Source organism: Suncus etruscus, chromosome 15, assembly GCF_024139225.1.
Source record: "Suncus etruscus isolate mSunEtr1 chromosome 15, mSunEtr1.pri.cur, whole genome shotgun sequence".
Lineage (NCBI taxonomy): Eukaryota > Metazoa > Chordata > Mammalia > Eulipotyphla > Soricidae > Suncus > Suncus etruscus.
In genome coordinates, this window is record NC_064862.1 from 54,262,721 (window position 1) to 54,275,675 (window position 12,955).

The following is a 12,955-nucleotide window of genomic DNA, read 5'->3' on the forward strand; positions in this document are numbered from 1 at the left end:
TGTAGCATCTGGTGCTGTGGAGAGTTCAGTGGCTGACTCCTGGCTCTGCACTCAAGGATTATACTCCTGGCAGTACTCGACCATGTTGTATCAGGGATTGAACCTGGGTCACCGTTGTGCAAGGCAAGCACCTTATGCTCTGTACTATCTCTCCAGTCCCAATGTGAATATATTTGCTGCCAAACGCTTAGGCTGGAAGTCAGTTTTGCCCATTAAAAGCAGAGAATTTCATTTTGCCCATTAAGAGCAGTCAATTTCATTTTCCTGTGCATGAAGCCATACATCACGCAGACTTTGAATGTCTGTTTGGGTTTGTTCTTCCATTGATGAAATAAGAAGCCAGCTCTGCAGAATGTGTGTGCGGGCTATAGGAATATCAGGGGCCAGAGAGATAGCACAGCACTAGAGCATTTGCCTTGCACACACCCTACCCAGGATGGACAGCGGTTCGAATCCCGGCATCCCAAATGGTCTCCTAAGCCTGCCAGGAGTGATTTTTGAGTGCAGGGCCAGGAGGAACCCTGGAGCACTGCCAGGTGTGACCCAAAAAACAAAAGAATGGGTAATCTGCTTTCCTATGCTCTGATTTCTCATGCCCCTGGGGATTGATTATGCAAAGAATGAAAACAAAATAAATATATTTCAGGGGCTGGAGTGGCCAGCCTGGGTTTGATCTTCAGCATCCCATATGGTTTCCAGAGCCTGCTAGGAATAATTTCTGAGTGCAGAGCCAGAAGTAACATTTAAGTACCACTTGGTGTGGCCAAAAGCAAAAACAAAAATCAAACAAATAAAAATCTTAGTTCTTGGTACTGTCTACCTAAAAGCCTAGAGACCTTTATATTTGTTTTTTTAGGGGGCCACACTCACCAATATTTTGGGGTTACTTCTGGCTCTTCACTCAGATATCACTTTTGGTGATACTCAAAGGCCATATGGGATGCCAGCAATCAAACCCGGGGTTTGACTATGTGCAAAGCCAGTGCACTTCCTGCTATACTATCACTCGGGCCCCACCTAGAGGTTTTTTAAAAACATATCAAAGTGTTTGTGTGTGTGTGTGGTTTTTTGTTTGTTAGTTTGATTTTGGGCCACACCCGGCGGTGCTCAGAGATTACTCCTGGCTATCTGCTCAGAAATAGCTCCTGGCAGGCATGGGGGACCTTATAGGACACAGGGATTCGAACCAACCACCTTAGGTCCTGGATTGGCTGCTTGCAAGACAAACACCGCTGTGTTATCTCTCCGGCCCCAATGTTTGTGTGTTTCTAATGGAGTTGTAATTTGAATATTTGTTCATTTGTTGCAAAATTTTTGTTCTGTAATGCCCCCCCTTTTTTTTTCGGTTTTTGGGTCACCGCGGCAGTACTCAGGGGCTACTCCTGGCTCTACACTCAGAAATCGCTCTTGGCAGGCTTGGGGTACCATATGGGAGGCCGGGAATCGAACCACCGTCCTTCTGCATGTAAGGCAAACTCCTTACCTCCATACTATCTCTCTGGCCCCTGTGATGCCCTTTTAAAATTTATTTTCATGGAAGTATTACATAAACATTTCTTGGAAAGTATTTCATGGAACATTGTATGACATCATCTAAATTCCTGTGCTGCATCATTATATACTAATCAACATCTGCAGAGATAAACTGTGGCAGTGCTTTAAAGGTAAAAGATTCTGGGGCCGGAGAGATACCATGGAAGTAAGGCATTTGCCTTGTGTGCAGAATCCTGGTGGTTTGAATCCTGGCATCCCATATGGTCCCCCAAGCCTGCCAGGAGTGATTTCTGAGCATAGAGCCAGGAGTAACCCCTGAACGCTGGTGGGTGTGACTCAAAAACCCCAAAATAAAAAAATTTCTTAAACATGCTACGGCCAAAAATGAATTCAAAAATAAAATACTAATCAGGAACCAGAAAGATGGCAATAATGGGCAGGGCACTTGCCTTGCACATAGCTGACCAGGGTTTGATCTCTGGCATTCCAATTGGTTCCCTGAGCCCATCAGAAGTGATCTCTGAGTGTAGATTCAGAAAGCCCTGAACACCACCAAGTGTGGTGTAAAACAAACACCTAAGGAATTGGAGCACTTGTGGGGATCACCAGGTCTGACTTCCGAGCATTCTCAGCTTGGAACAAGACAGAGGTGTGCATTCACTGCTCATGCTCCCTTTCTCCCCTGCCACATTCCTTCTGCTTCATTAGCAAAACAAGGCTCTCTCTGATGGGTGGGAGGGACAGGCAACTTGGTTGTGCAGATGAGTTAGGGCAACGTGGTGAGCAAAAAGGAAATAGGAATTGAGCATTGTCCACAATCTATGGTCAAGTAAGTACATCAAGAGGGTTTCCAGGAGCGATGTTGTTCTGAGAAGCAAGAGGTATGAGTCGACTTAGGGAGTGCTTGTGCATGAAGCCCCACTGCACCCTTCTCTCCTTGGAAGGCAGGTTGGACCAGGGCTCCAAGATCACAGAGGAGAGAGAGCAGCGGGGCCAGTGAGATAGCACGGTGGGGAGGGCACTTATCTTGCATGTAGCCAACCCGGGTTCCATCTCTGGCATCCCAAATAGTCTCCCGAACACATCCAGAAGTAACTCCTGAGTTCAGAGCCAGGAGAAACCACTGAGCATTGCTGGGTGTGCCCCCCCCCCACACACAAAAAAAAGTGGGCAGCTTTGCAAACCACTGGCTTAGATGTAGATACAGAGGTCAGCGCTGGTACTGTGGAGCTGGCATGAGGCACAGTTCGTGTTAGCACATGCATGCTGTCCTGTGGGCCTTAGGGTGAACAAGAGCATCCTTCCCCCAAGGCTCCTCCTTCAGACTCAGCATCCTCCTCTGGAAATGTGGCCTAAAGCAACCTCCTAGATGTGTGCAGAGACTTGACTTTGCCAACTGCATATTCCAGGGCAGTTGATAGTGGGAAATGGAAAACAACCTCAGTGGTGTGGCGTGTCTGGGGGCTGGTGAGATGAATCACAGGATAGCTGCAAATAGAAAACTACACAGCCTTCAGCCGCTGCTAGGGAGGGGCTGCCAGGGACGTGTGAAATCTTCATGCTATGGTGTTAGGTGAAAAGTACCGGGGCTCAAATGCTAAGAGCCTTGCTTGACAGCCCACAATAAATATAGAGAAGCACGTTTTCTGGGGTTTGGTTTGATTTGATTTAGTTACACCCAGAGGTGCTCAGGGCTTACTCCTGGCTCTGCACTCAGGGATCACGCCTGGCAGAGCTCAGGGGATCCTATGAGATACTGGGAATTGAGCCCAATGTAGCCATGCACCAGGCAAGGCTATTTATAGCCTTACTCACAGTCCCCCGCAAGATAGGTTTTCTTTTTCTTCCTATAGGAGGATGCAACTCCTGCCGAATTGGGTTCTGACCTGTCCCTGTCCCCTCACAGCTCAGCTGGACATCGTGTCCATGGCCGAGACAACCATGATGCCGGAGGAGATCGAACTGGAGATGGCCCAGATCCAGCGCCTCCGGGAAGTGCTGGTCCGCCGAGAGTCAGAGCTGAGGTTCATGTGAGTGTGGGCTCAGTTGGGGAGGGTAGACCCTCACCCCAGTTCCTTTCTCTTTGCACCCACTAAAGACCTTTTGGACTTTGGAAGTCCCTGTTTTTAGTGAGGCCTTAACATCGGAAGGGAATCCAAGTTGTTCTATGAGATAGATCAGCCCAAATTGTTCTATGAGATAGATCAGCCAAGGAAATGGGAGGATAGGACAGAGAAAAATGACAGGACCCAGAGGCCCTGTGCTGTGTTCTGGAGAGTCAAACTCCCACCGAGCCTGAGATAAAATCAGGAATTATGAAAGTCTGGGCTAATGGGACTTGGGGCAGGATACTAAGTCTCATGATTTTGAGTTTCCTCTGGAGTAAGATGAAGGCTGGAGTGGGATGCTACCTTCCTCCTGGTTCCCCAGGAGAAATCATCATTTGGAAACCTTTTCTGCAGAGCATGGCCTCTCTGATGTCATCTTTGAAGAAAAATGAAATTAAAATAAGAAAACAAAAAATATCTAGAAAAACAGTTAAGTTTAATACTTGGTTGCAGCTGACAGAATGTAGCTCCAACGGCTCACACTTGGATGTGGCTTAACAGCATATGAAAAACACAACAGGACAATGTGGATGGCTTTGCCTGGCACATAGCTGACCTGGGTTAGATCCCAGCATCCCATAGGATCCCCCAGTCCCTGCCTGGAGTAATCCCTGAGCTCCACATGGCACAGCCCTGAGTCCCAAGGTTTCCACAGCCTGGACTTGGACTCCAGCAAGTCTATTTCTTAAGTTCTGAGGAGGCTGGCTGAAGCCTATGGGGAGTGGGCAGGGGGATGGAATTGAACCCAGGGGAGTTGTAAAATAGTAGTTTGTTGAATCTACTTTGCAGGGCTGGGCAGTGTTCTAAGTGATTTCCAGGCCTTGATTTTTTTAACCCTCCAAATGACCAAAGTGGCAAGGCACTTCCTTCTCCTTTTTATAAATGAAGAAGCACAGAGGGGTTAAGGACTTGCCCAGAGTAGCACAGGACCCACCAAGAAACAAGATCATGCAGGTTTATTGGATTCAGTCTCTGCTGTAAACCATTCTGCTGTGTGGTCTCAGCCTGGATTTTATTAATTTGATTTGGTTGTTTGCTTTGGGGACCAAATCTGGCTGTGTTTAAAGTTTACTCCTGACTTTGTACTCAGGGGTCACTCCTGGTGGGGGAAACATATGCAGTGCTGGGGATCAAATGTGGGTCAGCTGCAGGCAAGCTAAGGTCCTAATGTGCTATACCCAGCCCCATCTCCCTAGGTCTCTGCTCTACTTCTTACCAATCTGTGATCTGGCATCCATATTTTGCCCTGGTCCAGCCTCAGTTGATCCACCTGCATAATGGAATGACAAATTCCCTTGGTAATATTTGGGCAAGCAAGGATGAGCAAGGCAATTAGTGAATACAAGTGATCCTTCCTAGGGAGGAGATAGATCAAGAATCCCCCACCTCTTTTCTTTAACCGTTCCCTCCAGTCTTTGAGTGGGGGGTTGGAGCTTCATCATCTCTAGAGAAAGCCCCAAAACCAGTGTTTGTCCCAGAGAATCTGGGGCCATTGGTCTCCAGTATCAAGCCCTCTACCTGAAGGCCTCGAATTTGTTATTAGTATTTTAAACAAACAACATAATACAAATGCCCACCTTTGTCTCTTCCCTGTAATGAACTGGTAATTTTGCAGGCTGCTTGAAAACAGTTTCAAGCCAAGGGCAAAGTGAATGTCTGCATTTACATAATTTGACAACAGAGAATCCTGCATCACCTTGTTCCACTTGAGGCTTTAAATAGTATCTACCTAGAAGAGCAGGTCACCATTCCAAGAGCCGCTGTGCAGATGAGGTGGGACAAGGATGCAATCTGTCTTAGGTAAATCTACAAGAATATTGAGGTTCTGGGTTCATCTGTTCCTTGCAAGGACCTGCCTGCATTTCTCAGCATGAAGAGATTTAGGAAAAAGGATGGAGGTCTAGAGAAACAAGGGGGGAAGAAAGACCCCATGCAGTGGGGTTCAGACAGTTGGTACAGACTGCAGAATAGACTTTTTTTTTATCTCTGTAGCTCTACATGTCATACCTGAGGTGGGTGGGCAGTTGAAGAATGCAGGCTTGATTGGCCTGTCCACTTACACTCATCTGTAAATGAAAATTCATGGCATCTATCCAGTCCTAAGTTCTCTCTTCCTTAGGATACTTTTAGGCATACATTCTCTAGCTTGCTTTATTTTATTTTAATTTTTTTTTTTTTTTTTTTTTTGGTTTTTGGGCCACACCTGGCAGTGCTCAGGGGTTACTCCTGGCTGTCTGCTCAGAAATAGCTCCTGGCAGGCACAGGGGACCATATGGGACACCGGGATTCAAACCAACCACCTTTGGTCCTGGATCGGCTGCTTGCAAGGCAAACTCCGCTGTGCTATCTCTCCGGGCCCTATTTTATTTTAATTTTTGATTTAATGAAAGTTGAGTGTTAGGCACATAATATTTCAACATCAATTCCACCACCAGTGTCAACTTCCCTCCATCAGTGCTCCCATACTTCGTCATCTCCAAACCCAATTACCATCTTGACAGGCACATGACAAAGTTGGGTGAAGGCAGCTTAGAGCTCGTGTTTTTAGTATTGTTGTGTCTGTGCTTTAGATATAGAGCTCGACCACTCTCCCATGCCATCAATATATCAGAAGTCCCAACCTCTGCTCCCCATTACTTATTTTTTCATCTTCTTTCTCTCTTGATTTATTTTATTCTCTGCCCTCCTTCCTAAATTCAGGGGTCAAGAATAATCTAGTCATTCCTCTTTCACTACATTTCCTCATCTGTATACCACAGTTATTTTTTTTTTCGGGCCACATCCGTTTGATGCTCAAGGGTTACTCCTGGCTAAGCGCTCAGAAATTGCCCCCGGCTTGGGGGGACCATATGGGACACAGGGGATCGAACCGCGGTCCTTCCTTGGCTAGCTCTTGCAAGGCAGACACCTTACCTCTAGCGCCACCTCGCCGGCCCCTACCACAGTTATTCTATATACCACAATTATATGAGATCATCTTGTGTTTGTCTTTCTTCTTCTGGCTTACTTCGGTCAACATAATATCTTCCAGTTCCAACCTGGCTGCAGAAAATTGCTTGATTGCATCTTTCCTTGCAGCTGCACAGTGTAAATACAGTATACCACAAATAAAATCCATTTATCCATTGTTGGACACCTAGGTTGATTCCATATCTTTCACTTGCTTTATTCTAAGAATATTGTATCTTATACATAGCACCTACAAACAGTGCTCATTGACTTTATGACATCTATAACTTTTCCACTCAATTACAGATTATCAGTTTTGGAGGAGTTAAAGGCAATACCCATATATTTAACCACACGGGGTGGGGGAATTTGAACCACTCCCCCTGATCAAGGTCAACTGTCTTTATTTTCTTGGCTCCAAGGACTAACTTGGAACCACTTAGATCTGAGGAGCTGGGAGGGTGCATCCTATCAGGATGGTTAATTTTAGGAAGCAACTTCACTGAGCTAAGAGGTGGCCTGGCATTTGGTCGAATATTATTCTCAACCCTTCTACGAGATTGTTTCAGATGAGAATGATCATATTTTATTCGTAGGGTAAAACTAAAAAGTCCTTTCTCCTTTGGTCTCATGTGATTATTTAAAGACCTGAATAGAGCAAAAAGGCTGGGTAAGAGGGAACACTGCCTGCTGACAGGAGTTGCAACATAGATAATTTTTTTTTCCTTGCCTTTGCACTTGAACGGAAAAAAAATCATCTACCTTTGGGTCTCAGCCCTGCTGGCCTTGGACTGGAACTTCCCTTGTCAGCTCTCCTCTGTTTCCTACATGACCATGTAGATCCTGGCGTGTCAGCATATACCACATTGAGAACCAATTCCTTCTTTATCTATATCCTATGGAGTTTTGTTTCTTTGAAAAACCTTGGCTAAGAAATTTCCAGAAGAATCCAGATCTTTCCATCAGGAGAGTTGGTCTGATTAACCATGCTCTCCAGGGTTGAAAAAAAGAAAAGACTGGATTAAGATTAAGGGAAAATGGTTCTATGGCTGTGGAGAAGCATTGTCCATTCCCTCACGAAGGTTATCTGCACTTCTTCTATGACCAGCAGTTTCATAATTGGGCAGGCATGAGCCTCCAGTGATTATTTCCTCAAATGAAATGAAATAAAATCGAAAATGCAGTCCTGCCACACTGTGCGTGGTTGATAGATTATGGCTCAAAGGAAGAAAAACTCCAATTTATTTGGTGGAGGGCTACACCTGGCCCTGCTAAGGACCAGATCTGGGCTCTGGGCTCAGGGTTTACTCCTGGTGGTGCTTGAGGGGGCCCATGAGTGGAAGTAACCAAGAGAAAGGCCCACCTGGGACCAGGAGAAGAGATGGGGAGTTCCCTGCTGGCAGGTCCAGGAGAGATTTTTCCAGCGGTTTGCTGAGATCCTGAGTGCCACAATTCCTCAAGTGACCTGTGAGAATCATGTGAGGTTTTGTTTAGTTGTTATGGAAACCGATGAACCATCTGAGCTCCCGCCCCCAGGGACAGTGTGGTGAGATTTCAAACCCACTCTCTGTGCAATGAAGTCCACATTCGGCCACGGGAAAAGAGGGGGTAGCTGATCTGGTGACTCATGGTCTGTCCAGGCTGGGGTAACACAGTGGGGGTGTCTCCCCAAGGATCTGGAGGAGGGACATGCAGGACACTTGACAGGGAGCCTCTTAGGGGTCTCCTGGAGACACAAGGTAGAACCAAGTCACTTGGAAACTCAATGGAAATCTTCAGACTAGAATCATTTTTTGCCTTAGGGGCCCTATCTTCCCTGCTCGCTGCTCCCCTTCTTCTCCCTCTTTTCAAACATAGCTTTGGTGGACAATACTGGGGCCATCCTGCTATGTCTGTCTCTGAGAAAATGATTCTGATAGGGGCCTGAGCAATAGCACAGTGGGGAGGGTGTTTGCCTTGCATGTGGCCAACCTGGGTTCAATTCCTGACATCCTATATGGTCCCCAGAACACCGCCAAGAATGACCCCAACTGCAGAGCCAAGAGTAACTTCTGACCACTTCTGAGTATGGCCCCAACTTCCCCCGTCCAAAAAAGGAAGAAAATGACTCACATAGTCACCACCATCACACTCTGATAAGACCTTTGCCCAGCCCTCCCACAGACACTGCTGTCTCTTCATCATCACCCTATTCTCATCCATGTCAGCATTGAGTGTGTTTCCTCCATTCTGCAAACGATGGGCTAGTTCTTCATCTTGGTGTGACCCAAAAATAACTAAACAGACAAGCCAAAAACAAAACATAGCACAATAACAACAACAAAAAACCTACAGCAACTGCTTCTTTTTTTAATTTTTATGGTTTTTTTTTTTTTTTTTTTTTTGCCATCCTTTTGGGAGTTTAGCAGGTAAAGTGACCCCCTCCTTTCTCTGTGCCTATGTTCCTCCCACTCCCTGGTGAAATTTCCCCCTGGAAATTTGAGGTTCCCCTGTCCCTTGCAGATGATATTTTGATCATGATACTTTGAACTATCTGCCTGGCCATGGAAAAATCATTTCAAAATAATGAAATTAATAAGGAAAAATTTGTAAGGGTTTGGTAGACATGAACAGAGACCACAATACCTAGAAAAGTCCCGGTTGGTTCACCTTTCCACATTTGCTTTCCCTCTCATTGTAGGGTAGGGGCAGAAAGAGCAGAAAGAGCCCAGAGTTATTGTGGTCCCTGACAAACAAGCTGCTGGATCCTTATAGCCAAGGTGGTTCTACCTAGAAAGTCGCCAGGTGGGATATTGGCACTGAGCAGGGTACAACTGAAATGTGTCCCCAAACAGGTACAAGGTCTTATACTGTTGGTTTAATGCATATTGGCTACATGCTGGAAACAGGAAAGGGGGTGAGACCAATCCTCACCTTCCTCCCCAAGGGGCTATAATGATTCCAAGGCTGCCAATGATTATTTCACTATCTGGAAGTGAGTCACCGGAATTAGACTTTTTTTTTTATTTTGGGGACACACCCGGTGGTGCTCAGGGGTTACTCCCAGCTCTGCGCTGGGAGGCACAGGGGACCATATGGGATGCCAGGATTTGAACCACTGTCCATCCTGATCGGCTGTGTGCAAGGCAAATGCTCTACCACTGTGCTATCTCTCCGGCCCCAGAATCAGACTTTTATTTTATTGCTTGTCTGAACACTGACTTAACATGTTATTTCATTTTTCTGATACAGAAATAGCATTTTGTTCTGTGAAACATAACCCTTGAGGCTAGGGAAATGGTGCAAAGGGCTGGACTTCAAAATTCTCACCCAGGGAGCCTAATTCCCTGGCTGGTAAACACATAGGCCTCCGAGCACTGCCCAAAAGTGAAGGAAGGAAAAAGGGAGAAGGGAGGGAGGGAAAGAAGAAAGGAAAGGAAGGAGGAAGGAAGGCAGGAAGGAAAGAGGAAAACCAAAGAAAAGAGGAAGGAAAGAAAGAGAGAAAGAAGAAAGAAAGAAAGAAAGAAAGAAAGAAAGAAAGAAAGAAAGAAAGAAAGAAAGAAAGAAAGAAAGAAAGAAAGAAAGAAGAAAGAGAGAGAGAGAGAGAGAGAGAGAGAGAAAGAAAGAAAGAAAGAAAGAAAGAAAGAAAGAAAGAAAGAAAGAAAAGAAAGAAAGAAGAAAGAAAGAAAGAAAGAAAGAAAGAAAGAAAGAAAGAAAGGAAGGAAGGAAGGAAGGAAGGAAGGAAGGAAGGAAGGAAGGAAGGAAGGAAAGTGGGAAGGATGAAAAGAAGGTAGGATAGAGAGCGGAAATGTAGAGATAGGAAGGGAAGAGGGAGAGATGGAAGAGAGGAAGGAGAAGGAAAAAAGTAAAGAAAGGATGGAGAGAATAAAGGGAAGGGAGGAAGGGAAGAGAGAAGTAGGAAGGAGGGAGGAAGGGAAGGGAGGGGGGAAGGAAGGAAAAGAGGGTAGGAGAGAGGGAGGGAGGAAGTGTTTCAGGGACTTAATCCTTTTCTTGGGGTCGTCAGTCTGCCCTCAGATTGTCTTCGAAATGCCTGTGAATCAGATCCTGAGCTGCTCTGGGAATATACTTTACTGATGCTTCCTTCATTAATCTACTCAATATTTCAGAGAAATATTCCTCCTCGAGGCCTATGACTCACCTGTTTACCGTTTGGAAACAAGCTTAGACTTGATGGTCAAAACACTGAGTCCCCCCACTGCTGCTGAGGCATTTAGAGAGCTCTGCTAGGGGAAGCAGTGAAGACAGACAACTGTCAGGAGCCTCCCCCAGATTTATCCCTCACTCATGGAGGTGCTGGAAGACTGTGAGTTCTGACTGGAGGAGCAGCATCAACCCAGCATTCTGCTGACCCTGAATGTCAAACAGGCCGGCCTGAGTCCAAAGCAAATCAAGACAGACAGGAGACTTCCGGCCAGGAAAGGGTGCTGTGGGCTGGGAGCAGACCTTGCATGCAGAAGCCTCAGGCTCCAACCCTGGGCACTCATGGCCCCTCACATCAGATACAGCTGAAGCTCTATTTGGACATACAGATGAGGAGGAGGAGGAATCCAGTTTTGAAGGATTTTAACCTTTGTGATTTAGTTTGATTACCTGTTAAGCTACGGTTTTCTGCACTTTATTTAAAATTTTAAAGTTACTGTTGCTAGTTTACAGTTTTTCTTTAGCAATAAATATTGAAAAACACTTAACCTGCTGATTTCTCAATTATTGTAATTGTTTTGGGTATATATTTTTATTTTTGAAATTTACCAATGGCTGCTGCATTTTCTACCTCAGCTTATATCAGAGTCACTAAGTTTTCCCAGTTTTTAGGGTAAAATTAGGATGGTGGTATTTTTGAGCAGTAGTACTGGCATTGGGCAATTGTATCAATCTGGCAGGGTGGTTTGCAAGTAATCTATGTTTTTTGGGGGGGTTGTATGTTTTTAAGCCACACCTGATGGTGTTCAGGGGTTATTTCTGGCTCTGCACTAATGGATGACTCCTGGCAGGGCTTAGGGCAGGGGTCTCAAACTCGCAGCCCATGGGCCGTTTGTGGTCCTCCGTCCAACATTTTGTGGCCCGCGGCCGGCCTTCAAATATCGCAGTATTCGCGATTATTCACTTACCAAATAATCGCAATAAGAATCACATTAGTAAGAAAAAAACGCATTCAACATTCGCATACCCCGAGCAGTTCCGTTCGGGGTCTGTAAATATTGAATGCGATTTTTTGCGATTTTTTTCTTACTAATGCGATTTTTTATTGCGAATATTCAGTAAGTGAAATCCCTTATGCGGCCCTACCTTACCCGGACTTTGCCTCCTGCGGCCCCCAGGTAAACTGAGTTTGAGATCCCTGGCTTAGGGGGAGCATATGGGATTCCAGGGATCGAATGTGGGTCAACTACATGCAAGGCAAGCACCCTATCTGTTGTGCTACTGCTACAGCCCCAATGTGATTTATGTTTTAATTTGATTTTTATTAGAAACATGCAGAGGCATGCACATGCTCATTATAGATGTCTTCGGCTGCAAACACAGAACATCTGATTAATAGTGACTTCAACACAGTGTCACCTATGGTCCCATGTGCCTGGAACCTCAGATTTCTCTAGCCTGTGAACCTGGAGAAATGCTCAATGAACACCAGTGCTGAAAAGAGCACCATCTTGGGCAAACCAGAACCTTTGCTCACTCTACTGGAATCCTTAAGGATGTTGACTATTTCCTGAGCAACAACTAAAGAAAGTAGTGATTTGAGGACCAGCAAGTTAGTTCCTGGCTGTCACAGTCTGGTCACACACACACACACACACACACACACACACACACACACGCGCGCGCCATCCTCACCACAGTGATACAGCAGCGTTAGGGACCATTTGGTACCAGAGATATGCCCTAACCCCTGTTTTTGTCTCTCTGGCCTCTATTTTGAGTTTTCCTTCTGATGTAGCAGGAAGGAAAATGCACTGAACTTGGATCTTGGAAATTGGGTGTTGGAAGGAGCCTGTAAACTCACTATGGTATCAGCCATATATATGGTGGTTTCCAGAGTGGGTGAACAGGCTATGTTCACATTTCCTCCTTGAGCTGTATGTGCATATGTGTGCATGTACACATGTGTGTATATGTGTATCTACATGTGGCCTTTACTGGGGTACCCCTTCCTGCTGCACCCCTGTAGAATACAGGAAGAGACTCAGGCATGCTTTATCTGGTAACCCACTGTCCCATGTCCCCAGGATGGATGACATCCAGCTGTGCAGCGCCATCATGGACCTGAAGCAGGAGCTGCAGGACCTGGTTGCCATCCCAGGTAACCCTCTGTGACCGGCCTGGGGGCTGCTTCTGCTCTGAGCCCCATTGCCCTGAGCCTTGCCTGCACACTTTGACCTTGTCTTCTCTTCAGTGACCTCAGC

At 45.9% G+C, this 12,955-nt stretch overlaps 2 protein-coding genes across 2 annotated transcripts in view; one reads left to right on the top strand and one right to left on the bottom strand.

The window, feature by feature from the left end:
* EIF4EBP2 (eukaryotic translation initiation factor 4E binding protein 2) overlaps window positions 1-12,955 on the bottom strand; it is a 445,368-nt gene that overhangs the window by 318,616 nt on the left and 113,797 nt on the right. The window lies entirely within an intron of this gene.
* Window positions 1-12,955, top strand: part of BMERB1 (bMERB domain containing 1) — a 70,214-nt gene that overhangs the window by 50,485 nt on the left and 6,774 nt on the right. Inside the window, exons 2-3 of the mRNA XM_049789224.1 lie at window positions 3,401-3,524; window positions 12,779-12,852. Coding sequence (XP_049645181.1) covers window positions 3,401-3,524; window positions 12,779-12,852 — 198 coding nt within the window. The remainder of the gene's footprint in view (window positions 1-3,400; window positions 3,525-12,778; window positions 12,853-12,955) is intronic.